Source organism: Aphis gossypii, chromosome 2, assembly GCF_020184175.1.
Source record: "Aphis gossypii isolate Hap1 chromosome 2, ASM2018417v2, whole genome shotgun sequence".
Classification (NCBI taxonomy): Eukaryota; Metazoa; Arthropoda; class Insecta; order Hemiptera; family Aphididae; genus Aphis; species Aphis gossypii.
This window is the reverse complement of record NC_065531.1, coordinates 20388368-20408167: the sequence shown is the minus strand read 5'-3', so window position 1 is coordinate 20408167 and position 19800 is coordinate 20388368. Positions and strand designations below refer to the sequence as shown.

General features: G+C 27.8%; 1 protein-coding gene across 1 annotated transcript in view; it reads left to right on the top strand.

The window, feature by feature from the left end:
* The first annotated feature begins 1596 nt into the window (after positions 1-1596).
* Positions 1597-19800, top strand: part of LOC114131094 (transcription factor Sp9) — a 71749-nt gene continuing 53545 nt past the window's right edge. Inside the window, exon 1 of the mRNA XM_050199361.1 lies at positions 1597-2373. Coding sequence (XP_050055318.1) covers positions 2257-2373 — 117 coding nt within the window. The 5' untranslated portion in view covers positions 1597-2256. The remainder of the gene's footprint in view (positions 2374-19800) is intronic.

Here is a 19800-nt window from a genome sequence, read left to right as displayed (position 1 = left end):
GTATATATAAATACTCTTAAATTGCTTTTATCTATTACAAAATAAGATCGTAAAATGCATGTTACGTAATAGGTGTTTTAAGTCTGTATATAGTGCAGCGTTCTTATAATAGGTCTGAGTCATACATACACATTACACACACACATTATATATATATATATATATATATACATAAGATATAACCCTATGTAATATAGTGTGATTATTAAATATTTTTTGTAAAAAGAATAAAACTTTACAAAATTACATTGCAGATTATAATTAATAGTCGAATAAATGTTTTTTAATATTAGTAGATAACTATATAAGTATATATGACATTGTAAAAGCCACCAGTATGACTATATATACTCACAATCGATTTAATACTTTTACATAGGTATTAAAATAATATCATTTATCTAAAAGTGATAACGTGTCTATAATTTAGTGTTCAAAAATTAAAAAGGCAGGTTTAATATTATTGAATTAAATAAATCACGTATAAATGGTGAACTTTTCAATAAGTGAATATTTTTCACAATGTAATAAAATTTAATATGTATTATACATAGAGAGGTGTATACGCGTATTCATTCATACGCATACAACAATAATTCTTCACAACTTTTAGTATATATTTATATATACGAAAGTCTATAGACCACTTAAATGTATAAAATAAATATTATGTACTTCGTTTACAAACATAATATATGTAGTAATATTATATACCTAAATCTGTATAATATGTCGTGTATAAGTCATTTTATAGTCTGTGTAACAAATGGAATCCTCCCGAACAAACAAAAATATTACAAAGTAAAAAAAAAAAAAAAAAAAAAAAAAAATCGAAGATAATGAATTTTATATCGTAGTCGAAAATATAGTACCGCAATAATGTAGTATAATATAATATATATAATATATTATACGCGTCTAAACGCGCTATACTTATATAACTGCACAGCATTATTAGGGTAGGTACTTACAATATATATATATATGACATATTATAAAGAGTAAAAAATTAACAAACGCATGTTGTATAAAATTAAAAATATAATAATAATAATAATAGGTATAGGTATTATATATATTATATTCTATAAATGCATTCTATATGTGTGTGTGTGTGTTGTACCTATATATCTTAATACACATCCATCAGAAAAGTAAATTAACGATTTCGAAAGGGGAACGGGTTATAAAGTTTGTTGGACTGACAGGTGGCGGCATCTGACGACGTGCCTTCGTCTCCGGTTGACGTATAGGTGTATTATAATGTACATATTATATATATAGTGTAACGTCGCTGGCGCGCGCGCGCTCGTGTATGTGCGTATGTCATGATGGCCGAGACGGTCGGTCTCATTAAGTGGGAGGCGCCATATTATGGCCATTTCCATACACCTTCCACGTATACACACACACACACACACACACACACACACACACACACACACACACACACACACATATACACTCGAGTCAAATAAAATAATAATAATAATGAACAAAAAAAAAAAAATAGTAGAGAGAGAAAAAATACGCATACACCAGCACAGAAAAACACAAACACACAAACACACGCGCGCCCGAAATGAACCCACGTACGTATATCGTATACGTAATAACGCTGAAATTATCGAGGGGAAGATAATTGTCGCCCGGCGGAAACCACCGCCGCCGCCGCCACTGCCGCCGTAGCACAGAAAAACCTGACAAGTCGTCGCAGCGTTGTGCCGGTGGTGGGATACACGCGCTGTACGCCGCACGAACGCGAGTAGGGAAGAAAGGAAAAAAAAATAATAATAATAAAAACGAAAAACGGAAGAAAAAATAGTAAAGCTAATAATATTTTCATGAGTGCGAACATGGTTTGCTCGTGTTTCGTCCGGCCGCGGTGGATGCGGGAAAAAGCGCGGAAATGTGATAAATAAATAAAAAAAAATAATTCAACGTCGTTCGCGCATTTTCGTTTCGCTGCCGTCGTCGGCCGTATATGCATATATTAGGTACCATCATTTAAATATTATACAATACACATATATCATAATCCATACACACACACACACACACACACACACACACACACACACACACGAGCAATATATTAATCTTTGTACGCATCTCTCTCTCTCTCTCTCACACACACACACACACGCACTCACACTCATTCGTTCGTATTATATTATATTATAATATTATGTATAAATAATATACACATGTGCGCGTGGGCGAGTGACGAGTCGCAGCAGAGTGCGCGTGTAGGTTATGGAAGAAAATGACCGGCGGAACCGAGCGGATAGTCAACTGCAGCAGCAGCAAGAAAGGACTGCAGAACTCGGGCATCACAAGAACGACGATTGCGACGGAGCGACCATCATGAGCGTAAGTCCGACATATACGCTATTGTAATATTATTATTTTTATGATATAATATAATATTATCATAATACATATTGTATAGGCGCTCGTCACGTATTAGTTATGTACAGTACAACGGCAATACGCCAAACGCGTGTGTCTTCTCGTTAAATTGGTTACAATTTTTTTTGGATTTTCGACCAAAGTTCTTAGTTTCTCTCGTTCATATTCAAAAAAAAAAAAAAAAAATGTTTACCGCGGTTATACTTCTACGGTTTCTCCGTGTGGCCTGCGCCGAAAACTTATATTTAAGCCAAGTCTGCCAAGCTGCAAAAAGTCTTAAATCTCGTCATTTTTGACGGATGACGTCGAATACTTACCTATCCTGCAACGGCATCGTATGTCAAAATAATTGAGATTCACGGTGATGCGCGTTCGTCGGAAGTTCGTTTTGTTTCGGCTTGTATTTTCCTAGTATACACATTACACACGATATGCACAGACGGTATACAAATTTATTGCGATGATATATTACCATGTCACCATTTATGTTTAATATTATGTTATTGTACATACGCTAGGATGATGTCCGTTGAGAAAAACAGATGTTTTGTCACGTCGCGCGTGTTTGAATTGAGACGAATGCGTGTGCGTTGTCTAGCAAGCGGGGACGAGCACGGAAAGGATATCGCAGGTGTGTGAAATCGTTATGAATCCCGGGGTTGTTTTTTATTTTTCACAACATCAGAAATAAATTGATTGATCGACAATAACGGTGCGTATAATAGAAAGAGCAGCCGTATAATGATTAGACGCCCGTTCGCTCATAACAAGCGCGTAACTTGGACGTATATCAAAGGTGTCGAGTCATCTGGTTAACAAACTCGATAATAATAACATCTTCATTGTCGGACTCTTTGGCGTATCTGTGTAGATTTATATTTAGGTACGATAGACCATAACAATAATCGTATATAATATGTAGGTACCTCCTATATTGTACCTGCAGTAATACAAATATAATTGAATCATTATTTATCGTAGACACATGTTTTTAAATATAATATATAATATATAGTATAAGTATACTAATATGTGGGGTAGGCACTAGGTAATAAGGTACACTTATAAGTGTGATATGATAGTTTTTTTAAGCACCTATTTATATTATTATATAAATATATATTATATTATAATTTATATTCTTCGAAGTGTGTAAATATTTAATGCAATATTCAAAAAATGATAAATATTTTGAAATAATTATGTAAAATAATTTGTACCATTTTTTTTCTGGTATACTATAAATAAATTATTATAAATTTATTCTATTATATTCTTATAATAACCATTTAAAATAGTTTCTAATCAATATAAAATATTATAGAAATGTATTTATATTGAAGACAATGGTAATAATAATAATAATAATAATAATAACAATTAAATAAATTATTAATACAAATAATTAGTTCAAAGATGTCTAAAAATATTCACTAGGTATGTTCCATAAAAAATGGAGATTGAATTAATATCATTTAAGAGTACACCTGTAATAAATATAATATTAAGTTTTTGATTTTGTTACAACAAATTAATTAAAATGAATGAATATACCAGGACACTAGGTTTAATATAATAACATAATGCATATTATATACTTACACAAAAGTGCGAATATTATACTAAATACTTATAAATTATAACTACCTGCAGATTATAATTTATTAACTGAATATATTTTTAGAACAAAATAAGATTTAAAATATGTTTTTTTATTTTATAATCCGTTAACTATAAGATAAATAATACGTGTGTTTTTTTTAATTTATTGAATTTTATAATTTATAAACCTACAGGAAAGTACTCGTATGTTTAATTTGTTTGCATTTTTTAACCTATTTTTGTTTCAAAATTAAATATTAGTTAATAGTGATAAATTTATTTTTATTACAATTTTCAATTTATAGAAATATATTCACTTTGAAAAACAAACAAAAATGTTGGTGGTAAACTACGTAGGTTTATTGTCATAGTTTTTCTATTTAGTTTAATATTAGGTTAGGTTAACTTATATTTATTTTATATAAGAAAATGCCTTTTCCGACTTATAGTTTGACTATGACACTATTTTTTTTTTATAAAACATTTAAAAAACATTTTTAAAATATATAGGACAATAAATAGAATAGAATTGTAATATTTCAAATAAAAAATATGTACAATTGTAATAAAAAAAATAAAATATTATTCTTAACTTACAACTTTAAACTACTTCTAAGTATAATATGAATATATTTACACATAACATAATTTTGTACAAAAAATCTTGTTTAAATTATATTAAATTAAGTACCTACGGTTTTAATTAAACTTATGTTCAATTATAAAATTAGATGTTAGCGCGATTATAAGAGCGGTTATCAAAATCATCATCATGAAAATTATGATTTATAAGTTATTAAAAATAAAGAAATTATTCATTGTTGATAGTTGATACAAACCTTCGTATAATTATATAATATCATAAAAATAACTAATTTTAAAAATTACATATTATAATATAGATAGATACTTGAAAATTATTCATCAAGTTTTATACAAAAACATACACGATATAATATCTCTATTGAGATTTGAGACTGTTGAATATCAAGTTACATATATTTCATGACTATACACATATAATTGATCAGCGTTCGATGAATATTACATCAGGTTTTTTCTAATTGACTTCGTGTTGTTTTCTCGTTTGATAGTTAAGTATACAACTTCAATAAATAAATAACAATAATAATAATAATAATTTAAATTGGATTAAGGTTTCTGGGTATTATATGCGTATATTATACACGTAATACGTTACACATTCAGTCAATTGAATAAATCGAACATGCCGTATTTTCTAATTTGTGTCTTCGTATTATAAAACCATGACAAATCTCGGGGCGTTTTTCGATCAGAAAATACCACCCACTTCGTGTGCATGTGCGTTCAACCAGATTATATTCCCGTAATCAAATAATATTTGGGACCTCTCCGTACATTTTGCGATCTCTCCCCGCTGCAACCGCGTGGGTTCTACACGTTTGGGCGTTAAAAATTATGTCAGAAACTAATGTCATAACTTAACTTAGTTAAGGGCTGACATTACACTTGATTTGTGTTATTTATAAACATACATAACGAGTAATTATTCCGATTCCCATTTTATAACGCTGTATTAAAGTATGTTAAAAAATAAGTGAACAATATGATAATTAAATATGTATCTATGTGCATATTATATATCTACGGTTAGGGTGACGTATTACATTATTAGTTATTGTTACATTACTGCGTGTACCTAATCAAATTTATTAACTGTAATTATTTAACTTTTGAGGTTATGGTATAATGGTTTATGTACGCAAGTATAATTTTACTGTTCCCTTTACCTATATAGTTGCAACTGTGGAGGAGAGGTTAGGTTAGTATCCATTCATTATAACTATCTGTACCTACTTAACGAAATATACTTTAATTTAAATTTTTTTTTTTTATCATATACAATCTCAACTGTTCTTACAAAATAATGATTTTTTCTTCAAAAATGTATTCATAATAAAAGCCATACTTAATTTAATTCATACTGGCTTAAAAATAAAATTGTATGGACTTAAAAGTTTAATGTTTGCTTTTGCCATAATATCATGATACTTATGATAGTTGTATATTATTTGGATACAGTTATGAAATGTATGTTAAAATCTTATTAATTAAATAGAAAACAAAAGTATATCAGAAAATATATATTGTTTTGCAATTGGATTTGGATTTGAATGTCTTATGTCATAATTTTTATTAATTTTTAAAAATAATATCTAATCAGGTACTTTTCAAATACATACATAACACACTTATTGCTTGACTTTGTGAAAATGATTAAAAAATAAAATAATATTAATACACAATAAAGTGTCTGTACAATTACCTGATGTATACCGATTAAATTGTACAATTTATATACATATATAATATATATAGGTATATACGAGCATAGTATATGGTCTATAATAGTATAATGACCACGAAGTTCCTAAATAGAATTTAATATGTATCATATACAATAAGAAAAATCGTAAATGTCTGCCAAAATTTATAAATCATGTGCATTTATATAATATCATATATATTTATACTAATCTACAATAGTTGAATATAATAAAATAAAACTATTTACTATCTAGTATATTGCTATTACACAATATACGTTTAATGTATATACGATAATGGTTATGACACACGCTGTGACTTAAGTGGCACTAAAACTAAAAAGAAAAAAAATGGCAACAATTTTATTTTGATGTGTTAAGTTAATACTAAGTACCTACCTATATAATACAGTAACATTAGGTATATATATATATATATAACGTGTGAAAAATATATAGGTATCAAATATACACATACTGCTGCAGCTATTATAGTTTGTTAATATTATACATCAAAGTTGCGTCACTTATTTGATTATATATAGGTAAGATGTATATTACCTATACAGAGAAATTCACCAATAATATGTTAATCTGCATTATTTCTTTTGCTAGTGGATTTTTAAATTTTTGTGTGTACTTTAAGTCTTTAAAAAATCATATTTACAAGTATGTACTTGGATTTTTTGATTCAATTTTAGGAGTATGTTTAGTTGCTGTAATAATATAACTTCTGTTTTTAAAATGAGAATAATAAATTATCCTTTTTACCTGTAAAATTTAAATTGTTAAGTACCTATATGATTATTTTAAAAATAACAATTATTAACAAGAAAAACGTCGATTTTTATATTTAAAAAAATAAGTCAATGAAAATACGGTCTTTATACATCAGGTAGGTATATCTACTTAAAAAAATCCAAAAATCTAAATTTGAATAAATTATTCTTTATTAAAAGAAAAAATGGCTTTACCATAATTTACCTTGTAATACTAGTATTACCTATAGGTATAATATATAGATCCATATTGAAATCTTTAGAGGCATAATAAATACACACGTATTTATATTATAGCGGAATCGGGTATCTTTTTTAAGCCACGTGATTCTTCAGCACTATGATATACGTAGGTACCTATACATAATTACGTACCCGTGTATAAATGTTTTCGACGAGCAACAGTCTGTGCGTATTATATATATCAGGTCGCAACCGCATTGCGTGATCTCCTTGACGGAATAATCGGAGCTGTCCGACATCACCACAAACAAATGGCTGGTTCTCGTGTTGACGCCGCATAATGTATACATATATAAGTCGGTATATATATATACATGAAAATGTATACACACCTATTGTGCCTACTTATATATACAGTGTATGTATACGACCAAACTCGTAAACTCGAGCCACACACAAAAGCCACACACCATCGTGTGCGGGTATGTTGACCTGGCGAAATGTCGACCGCAACAGCAGTGGGAATCTACGCTTAAATCGCTATATTTTGAGTTTTTTTTCCACTAGAAAATAATAACATCACACCGCCGCGAAAACAATTTCGTATTTATGTTATTAAAATATTTTCCGGAAATTCGGCTGAGCGTTTTATCTTACATATACAACAGTGCTTCTCATTCGTCTGCTGCACGCAGTTATTTACTGTTACATACTTATATGTTATATATTATATTATAGGTAGTGTATTACTACTACAACGTGTAAAAATGTACGTAACTATTCATCAACAACAAAAATAATAATGAAAATTTTTATAATATGTTAAGTGTTAATGATTTTCATTCTAGACTAAAATTACGCATAAAAATAATTATTCAACATTTCCCGCCGCTCGAGTATTTATAAGTATATATATACATACCCAATATGGTATACGCCGCATATATGTGTTTACCTGGAAGTATCCGACGTACATACACGTATAGATACTGTAAAACGAACGGTATAACATGTATTATAATATATATATATATGTGCACATATAATATAATAATATAATGTATTTTTTACTCAAACAACACCGGCGGACGTGATCGCGCGTAGAACACGTCCCGTCGCGGGTCACGATTGGCCTCAGCCGATGGATCGGTTCAATAATATACAATATAATATAAGGTACCTATACACATTTTTTTTTTTTTTTTATTATTCTATTTCTATGTATCACTGATTTATCGGCAATAAGATAATATGACTAACCTCATCCATTCCCATGGTTTTAAACCGTAGGTATCTATATACACGAGTATATATAGTATAAGATACATATACATCAATATTATAATATGTTGTACCGTCGTATATACCTAATAATAATATTACGATATAGGCATGAGAGGGGAACCCTTACCGTTTGGGCATCGTATATGCGGTATACCTATACATTTATACCTATATAAGTCTGTTCACACAAACTATATGGCGGTCGTGAGCCAGCCCCGACGTTTTTATCATAAAATTATCCTAATTTCACATAAGAACAATAGAAATTGGTTTGTATTTTTGTCACGACTATAATTATCGCACAGGGACCCGAGTGTACATAAAATATCGTCGCGTACACGTACCTATAGTGTATATTATAAATTTACTAACACACACAAATACATAAGTCTTATGCGTCCGTTAAATATTATTCGTGTGAGTGTGTGTGTGTGTGTGTGTGTGTGCGTAGAGAAAATCTCGAAAATAATGAGGCTGAATTATGAATACAATGGACGATTTTCTCGCACGTCGTCGCCAAAGCTTCGATATACAGACTGTATAGCCGGGCTTATATTATTATAATATTTATGTACACGATTGTATTAAGTATATGTCATATATCACGTGATAACCGTACGTAAATGAAAGCACATAATATTATTATACGTCATAACGTTTATAATGTTGTTCTTATTCGTCGAAACAAATGAACAATAATATAATATCATGTTTGTATGCGATACACGATATTAAATTGTATACATTGTGTACATTATAATATGCGTCATCTACGTGGGTCTGCGCTAGTGTTTTGAGCAATATATTAATTTACAACAATCGAGTGCGCCAAGGTTGTAGTTTTTTTTTCAAATGACTAAAATACAATATGTTTATTAATTATTTTATTTCACGACACCGCGGCGACTTTAACGAAGATAATATATTGTAAATGGTAATTTCTACCTATATATTATATTATATACACCACGCACGTATTATTATGCATGTAATATATCACGTGAACGCGACACGTTATAAACGTCTGCGATTTACCTGCAATATGCCTGCAGTAGACAGATCGCCGCAGAACCTATAATAATCGAATATTGAATAGGTACGACAAATAACTGTGATAGATTTATTGCATATTATTAAATATAAAAACGTTTTCATTTTTATAAACTGATAAATAATTTACAATAATATAATGATAATTTATATCCATTTGTATATTATCGCGCGGTATAACCCGAGTACGATTTACAAACACTCGCCGTGCAGTATCCAATTAAAAGTAGGTATAATAATAATAATTAATATAAGACGTAGTAAAGCGAAAAAAAAACAGTTTATTTTTCCGACAAAAAGGCAGTTTAATTAAAATATGTTTCAATTAAAGAGTAAGAGTATTCTACCCCGGAAAACCGTCATATAAATAACGCTATATTGTTTAGCGTTTTGAAAGGGGCAGTCGGGTCGGTGAAATACACATAAAGGCGTTCGGCCGACTCGCACACACGTGTGTATAACATCGACCGCGAAATGTCTTTTATATTTTTATTACGTTATTTTTTTTTTATTCTGTTTTGTTTTATTAGTTTTAAAAGGGGCGCCGACTGGCGCCGCTGGATGGGTAAACGCACAGGTAACCAACGAAATTAAAAATGAAAAAAAGATCGCCTCTGCCGCTACAGAAGGCCGGTCTAATTTGTGTGAGCGGCTTGTCAAATAAACGTAATAACGTATTGTAACAGGTGTAAAGTCATGAAAAAAAAAAACTTTAGTCTGGTTTTGAGAATGCCAATCCACACAACATAAAAATATGTCTAACTGCAGTAGGTATAATTTATTGTATAAATTAATTTCAATTTTCCATGTGCAAAAATATTATTTACATTTTAAAGTAATATCGCCAGTGAATAGACTAATTTTACTATAAATAATTCTAATTATATATAATCATATTATTTATTGACTATTTGGTTCAAAGGGTCTTCTACTTATAGTTTCATCATCAAATCATATTATCTCATATTATCTAATATTTATTCGGGATCTCGTTGATAATACAGATGATTCCGTAAATTACATAATATACATTATATATACAAAGGAAACAATAAAATAGTCTGGTCCACATTAAAAATACGCAGGTATGAATATTAGGCATATAATAAAATCACTATAATATGCGTATGCAATTCAAACTATAGTCTATAATTATAATATAACGAGTTTATTGTCAATTCGAGTTTATACAAATTTCTGGCAATTAAATATTGAAAACATTTATAAATTATATATTATATTCAGTTTTAAAACAGGTATACATATATTGTTCCATACAGTTACTTTTTAGGATAAATACCTACGCTTTGAGTATTATATATTTCAATATTTCATAATTGATCAATAAAATAGACAATATAGTAAGTAGGTATTTAAATTTAACATTAATTAAAAAAAGTTGTATACTTACTATAACATAAAGCAAGTGGTATGTATATAAGTATATTAGTATGTATTAGTATGTATATTAATACTTAGGTAAAAAAATTTAATAATTAAATTAAGTATGTTTAATTTTCACACTGTCTGAGCTAATTGAAACGGTAAGTTTAAAGTTAGGTACGATAAATAAAAATAACGTATATTCAGGATTCATTTTGATTGTATATAAATTAATAAATTACAAATGTATATAGATATAAAGATAACCAAGACAAGATTATTAAAAACAAAATAACCTTGAGGTAATACGCGATAAGAGTTTATTAAAATCTTATCAAAACGCGAATTAATGTTTAAAAAATGTTTAAATGTATATTGTATAATTATCATGATAGTATTATATTATTATGGAAACTAGTATCTTCGTTCATTTAATAATATATAAAGTGGAGAGAATAAAAAAATATTTTATTTTATAGCGTGTACATAAGTCACTACAAAAATATAATATTAGAGTTTCTAGACATTTATCGTTTACACATTTTTTATCTTTGTAATGGAGATTAAAGATTTATGTACACAACGTAATAAAGTAAGAAAACAATATTATGTGGAGTATTATACCGCCAGTTCTTTTCAATACTATTTCAAATTAGAAAGGTAGACAATGAAACTGAATCGCGTTTCCACTTGAAGCCATAAATTTGGCAGCGAAAAGATTTATATGGTTCGTAATACCATAAAAGCGGTGTTTTTGCTACAAAGGGCACCGTAGTAAGAATACAGTATAAGATTGTATAAGAACTAAATAGTTTTAAATTTGGATTCGTGCAGAAGTCAAGAAAAAATGCATTTCGATACGTACCAAATTTATTACTTTTAATTATTTACAACATATATTATATATATATATATATAAAATATCTAATTTATCTTTAAAAAAAAAATGGTGTTTTTGATGATGATAGTTAAGCATTGTTCTGAAATATTGGAATTATATTAAAACAAAATCAATTACTAAATAAATGTTAAGTGTATAATACAACAAGGGTAGAAAAATTACAAAATAATAATGTGAGAATAACATTACAAAAATGTATAGTTATAAAATAATTATTCAATAAAAATATTTCGATAATAAACTAATTTTCTCATTAAAACATATTTTTTAGCTTTTTGCTATAATTTTTACATATATTATTTTATTGAAGAAATATATTGAAAAATTTCAGTAGTTTAAAGTTATACCTATTATAATTTTACTCAAAAAAATTTGGTAAATTATACAGGTACTGAATCACTGCTACCTATAATACCTGCAGTAGTAGTGTATATCTATATTTCTATATTGTATACACGTGTAGAACATATATGATTGGTATTCGCCATTCGGTTTTGGTGCAAATAGTATTATACGAAGTCTTTATAGAGTTAATTTGATTTTCTATTAATGTCTAATGAGACTATAGTTGAATAATATCGATCATATTTAAATAAATAATTATTTAAATATGGAATATTTTTATTTAAAATTAATTGAAATATTAGTATCAACTTATCAGCGAAGGTTCTTGTCCATCCGTATTTTATAATTGCATTCATTATAAGAAGTAATAACGCGATATTAGAGTGTAAATAAAGCAATGCAATAATTATTATTGTTGTGTCGAAAATCACTATATAATTGTAATTTATTTTATTTTTTAATACTCTACTTCCCTATGAAATAAATTAAATCCAATTAGGTAGGTATATGTTCTATGTTGAATTATGATTATATTATATTAAATTCTATAAGATAATTATATTTTAAAAGTTCATTATAATTTATTCTTGTTCATCATACCAGCTGCAGGTAGGTATTATAAAAAACTATATCCTAGAATTGTAACTGATTCATATTAGATAGGGTTTTTTTTAAACTACAGTGAGTCAGTATAGGAGTTTATGAGACAATTAATTTACCTGGTATTTACAGTATAATAAATGCATTATCTATAAAGTTGTGGCTTGCAATTTCATATTAATATCTCAAGGTCTTGTTACAATGCTGATAAGCAATATAATTGAGTTAAAAATTAAAAAATGGATTGGTTATTTAAAATACAATTCATGTATAATGTGTACGGTAATATATGTGAATATATTTTATTAATATAGGTACACATTTAATGTTTATAGTAAAGTGAACACTCACGAGATGAGGAATTGACGAGAATTGTTTGTACCTAAGACTGTAAATCGAGAATTCGGTAAACTTCAGTTAATATTTAATTTTATTCTTTAATACAATAAAATTAATTTAGATTTCTAGATTTAAAATAAAAAAATTAATTAAATATAAATGCGGTTAGACATAGGTATACAGGTACATTTTAACATTTATAATTGATTTATAAATAAATAAACATTTTTTTTGCTCTAGGTAACAACTGGGCTTAGATTAAAAGAAGAAAGTACATTTTTAACTATAAATAGAGTCAATTATAGAAGTATAATTCCTAAGTATCTACTAAATATTACCCTAAGTATTCAAGACTTGTTTAAAACAGAACGTGCTATTGTATAATATATTGATATCCGTTTATACACGGGAGAGTATTTGATATTATTTGATTTACACAATTTACAACGTTCGCAAAAATTAAAGGGACTTATTCTGACCCTTACAGTAGCCGGACAAAGGAAACAGAAAAAAAAATAAAAATAAATAAGAAAAATAAGGAGTGCCGGATGTATTAAACGGCGACCGGCGTTTCTGTAACGCAGGAAAGACTCGGCACTTTTCCCAAGAGAGCTTTTGCTGATAATAACATCCGGAGGTCAACCGTTTTTCCCGTACACACGCACACAAACACACATACACAAAACTTTATATCCCCCTAATGGACCATTGAAACTCACAACATTTTAACCCACTCTGTTTCTCCACACCACCCACGCCCTCTTGCAGTGCACACATAACAAACCTACCAGGACAACCGTTGTCCTCCTGCACTGCACACACACACATTGCGACCGGACCAACCGAATTCCCCCGCGCTCGCCGAGTACTGCATATACGTATATATATACACTTATACACAATACGAGGAGCACTGCAAAATCAAGTGTATTGATCGTGCGTCCTCGTATTATTGTATACCTAATAATATATAATATACCTTTAGTGCACATTTTATGCTGATAATATATGTTCACGTATATTTTTGTATTATAAATAATTTTTTATTTTGTGTCTCATTATTAATTTTGTATTTCTTATTCTCTAGCTTATAATATATTTAGGTGTTAGGTATAGGTAATATATATATAATATAATATTACATGTTAATGCCTAAAGTCGCGGTATAATTATTCTTTTATGCATATATATATTTCATAATATACATGTTGTAAATAATGTTTGAATTTTGTGTTCAATAAAATACGTCGAATTTAATTTGAAAAAAAAAAAATAATGATACCGATATAAAAGTATACACACGCGTCCGTTATAGCAATGCGCGTATTATATGACCATACTATATTATACTACGCGCGATGTACGCACACACGCGCGTGCGTATGAAATATTTCATTACAAATTTAAATTAACAGCAAATCGATTTTTTTCTCGTTTAAAAAGTCTAATCTACCGTCTTTAATTATTATTACACGAACATCACGGTTAGTGTTCATGATACGGCGACGGCCATATTAAATTGTCTAGACCGCATAACCGCGCGCATGTTCCCTCAATTGCTTATACTTAATAACTAGAACCATTATGCAACGAAAATTATTTCCTTTTTCGAAAAAAAAGATCAATTTGTATATTTTAATATACGTGAGTCGATCTAATCATCCAACGGTTTCAAGTTTAATTTCAGATGATTTTCGTTTAGAATAATTTTTTTTCCATCGTTATAATATATAATATATATTATAGCTTCATTAATCGAATTTAATAAGGCAATACTTTTAAACCATATTTTAAGAATGCATGTGATAAAGTATGTATATACTATATTATATAGTAGTTCTATTACCTCTTGATTAATTTGTAATTTTGTGTACGCTGTGAATATGAAATGTAATTAACTAAAATATTTGTTTTAGTGGATGTTAACGCCTTAACGGTATATTGTCGTATGCAAATAATTGTATGAAAATGAATTACACATACCTAATGTAATATACAATTTTACCGTAATGCTGGAACATAACCAAATATGCAATTATAAAAGTGCAACATAATGGTTATGAACATAAAAACTTAATGAATTCATGTAACAGAAATAATTGTAATAATAATCCTTTTAATTTCGACCTTGGATGAAGAAGTAGGTACAAGAGAATGTAATAAAAACCATAGTATCCGATTGCTGATTTTCACGTGTTTAGATTTTATAAGTAATGAAATGAAAAACTAAACATTTTTAATTTCATCAATATAAAAATTTAAATTTTTAAATTAAAAAGCTTACATTTTCCATGTATTTATACAATATACATGCTTATATTTGATATTATTATACATCATAATATAAACATGCCATAATAATATATTTTTGGGCGTTGATATGAAGCTTTATGTATTATGTATAGACAGACTTTTTATTACTTCAACATTACATTTTATGAAACTGTAAATGCATTAAACAGAAGAAGTCACATTTTTTTATGCCCATATATATATTTTTAAAGATTTTGTATGAACCCTCGAAAATGCTCTTCCGCCATGTTAAACGGTGTGAAATAAACCAGAACGCATTTTAGTGTTATTATATTTACTTAATACTCGTTGGGGTGAGGGACTTTTTTCTGTAGTAATTTAAGCGAACACATTACGACTTTTTCCCGACATAAAATGTGTTCCGGACTTTGGAGATTTTTTACATCGTTATACGCCGTATAACTATTCAACTATTGTATTTCACAAATAAACAAATAGATTATGTTACAAGAATAACATAATATTATTACGCGCAGTTCTGATTGTAATAATAGATAGATAATTTAAGATTAATAATAATAATAAAAAAAAACATTTACAAGAGGCACTACATAACACGACGTCTGCAAGACACAGTAGCATTTGCGTGTGATGTACGCGTATCACGTGTTTAATAATAATATGTATATAATACAGAGTTTGGTTTTAAGTAGCTTCAAAATATTACAGGTGCTATAGTAAACAAAAATTGTAAAAAAGAGTATACAAACATAAATGACAGCAATTATCCTTCACTTTGGCTTACACGATATCTAAATTTTTTTAATAATATCAATCTTTTTAAATAACTTATACAAGGTCTTTCTTAACATTTAATGGTTTGTACAAAAAATGAATAAAAAAATACAAATTAATCTAATCTGTTAAAAAAAAAATAATTGAAACAAGATATCGTAATTACCTTCGTGTTGCATGTTTGTTTTCAAAAATATTTTCTTCTCTTTTTACATCCGTTGACCTTGAAGGGGTCGAGGATAACCAGTTCCCATCAACTCTAGCTCCATTTTTCTTTAGTCCCTCTGAATATTTTTTGTGTGATCTATAAAATGGAGCTTAAACTATTATATTCTTCTTTTTGACGGCTGTCAAGTGGTATACAGTACACACGATCCATGTCTAAATCAATGTATATTTTATATGTAGTTACAATATTATGACTATGTATTAGGTACCTATCTATGAAATAATAATATAAATACATGTTAATATAATATGACTTAGATAGGGCAGAACGAGGCTGCACTCAATAATAGGGCATACGATCTTAGATTTAAAAAAAATCACAATACTGCATTGTAGTACTGCAAAACTTAAAAATATGCACTTAAAATTAATTTTAAACAATTTTTATGAATTTATTATAATATGCGCTAATTAATTAAATCCAGTCAAATTATAATAGCATACATAACTACTATGGAATAGCTTCATAGAAATCATAGGATGTTAAAACAAACCTAAATATAACAAAAATACAGAACTATAATTAATAACTGTTTAGATTATTTGTATTATTATAGCAAAAAATACTGTGTTTAAACATTAATTGGTAAAATAAAAAAAGTATTGGTTAAGAAAATATCAGCTTTATAACTGATATTCTTGAAATATGCAACAAAAAATTTTAAAAAAGGAGAAATATGCCTTTAATGCATAATAACCCTGAAAAATATTTATTCATATTCAAAATTAAATTACATGGATCTATTTTTGCCATCGTATAAAACGTGTTTGTTTCTTATGCTGCTGTTTTTGTGATTGTGTTAAATAAAAAAAACAAAAACAAATATTACAAGTTCATCGACCTAGAATAATAATCAATTATTAGTTATAATTTATTGTATTATTTCTCTGTTATACTTTTTTAAATTGGACAATTATTTGGAATAACCATTTAAGATTACTATTTTTCTTCTTCGAAAAATGGAAGTGGAAGAATGTTATTGACCAGAATGTTTTTAGTAAATTTAGTTTAAACTTCGCGCTGAAAGAGTTAACAATCTGGGTGATTCACCCGAAGCAAATATTACTACAGACAAGAATCTAAACATGGTTTTATTTTATTATTCACCGGCAATATGTTTTATTATTATAATTCCAGGCTTTAGGCGATGGGTAAATAGCGTTTTTGTGAAAACCTATATTGTAAATCAAAAATATCAGACAACAAAATTTGTCAAGGAAAAAAATAGCTGCCAACGTGATGATCTTTTATGAGCTATTGTCTTAAATGTCTAACCTTGTCTGTTTATTTTTTTCTTCTGAATTTTAATTATTATTTATTGAGTTGATTTTAAGATATTATATATGTTTGTCTTACAATACTGTCAATATATTAATAATTGATGTATGGTTTCAATATAGTTTTTAAATGTTATCCCTTTTTTTATTACTGTCTCCAGAATTAATTATTAAGAACTAGATGGTGTAATAATTTATGAGTCTTAAAATTTAATTCTTAGCGTGTTATAATAATAGTTCACAAAGGTTTCGAGACTTATATACGATTATTATTTTTATTATTATTTTAAGATTAAACCCGTACTGCTAATTGTTTCACTATGAATTAAGACCCAGAAAATATATATATACATAAAGGTACATGTATTATATATACATTATACATTATACATACATACATACATACATATTACATATATATACGTATATATATTAATATATTATATATAGTTTTCTTCATGTAGACGTGCTCCGTCAGATAATTATAGGTTGTATGCGGCCACAGAAAATGTTCACCCAATCTTTGGCCGTGAGAAGAGAGAGGAGACTTATTTTTTTGTATTTGATCATATACGTTATAAATATGTATATATATAAAAATATTTTATCACAGACTTTATAATGGTCACAGAGTTTTTGAAATATATTTTAAAACCATATAGCTAGTGGTTGAAATGGTGTTTTATATATGTTAGTTATGCAGCTATATAGTATATATAGTAAATCTTTTTATTTTTTTTTAAGAAATACTTATTTTTACAGTTCCTATCAAAAGTTATATAACATATTCTTATATATTAGATAAATAAATTTCAGACATAATTACATTTTATGTCACTATTATACATTGTACTATGTATAGATATATATTATATACGTATAATTTTAAATATAATGTATCCAAAGATTTATCACACTAATAAGCTTTCATGCCGTATGTATAATATTATGAACAATGTTTATGTATACTTTATAGTCTTATACCTTACGAATACATAAACGAGTTGTGAGATCTTAATTGGATAATAATAATAATAATAATAATATAGTAATAGTAATAAACGAGAAAAAACATTTAATTAAAAGAAACGTAAATTGAACAACGACCAACTAATACAATAATGTTTGTTGGATACGATCTTAATAAAGGTTTTACGTTGATTCTGGTGTCGTATCGAATATAATACAAGTGGGTGGAGTTTCTGGGAATAAAAAACCGCTTTCAACTCTTTTGATAGTGAAGAATATGTTTGTAGTCGGACAGTGTACCAATCATATAATATATATGTATATTATATATTATGTTTATCAGAATCGGAGTATCATGGATAAACAATGCGTCGCTCGAAGAAATTAAACCATTATTTCAAGAATCTATCTATCTATATTTTATAATAATGAAAAAAAATGGAAAATTTGCTTGAAGGTTTTAAATTGCGTCGATACGCTATATTGTTAAAAAATTCAGTATAAAATATAATTTTTTTTTTGATAATGCTATAAAGCTATTATAGTGTTATAATAAATTATCCCCTTAAAAAAATAAGCATACACAATAATACTGGAGTTTAAAAAGGTGTTGTCATTTACGAGTGTTTGGTGACTGATGGCCTAAGGTAAAAAACATAATGGTAAATCGAAGGGTTAGAATGCAATGGGTTAATGTTGATTGATGTCATCTGTTTTGAAGTACGGCTATTTGCCCGTTTATTATTATTTTATTTCATTGATTTGATATCAAACATAATTTTGATTGATTGCTTTGTCTTTTTTCTAATAAATGTTATGGAAAATAAATAAATCGTATTTTACGCACATCCAATTCAATAATTATGGACGTAGATACCTAAAATCAGTCATTAAAAATGGACATAAATTACAAAAAGTAATAAATAATATTTATTTGTTTTATTTTTTATTAGACTCAGAGTGGAGAGATGAATATGTATTGATTTTTCAATGATGTATGTTTTATGCAGTGTTGGGTAGTAACGTAATACAAATTACAAATTAGTGTAACGAAATTACTTTTTATTTTTTAAGCGTAGTTTATATGGTA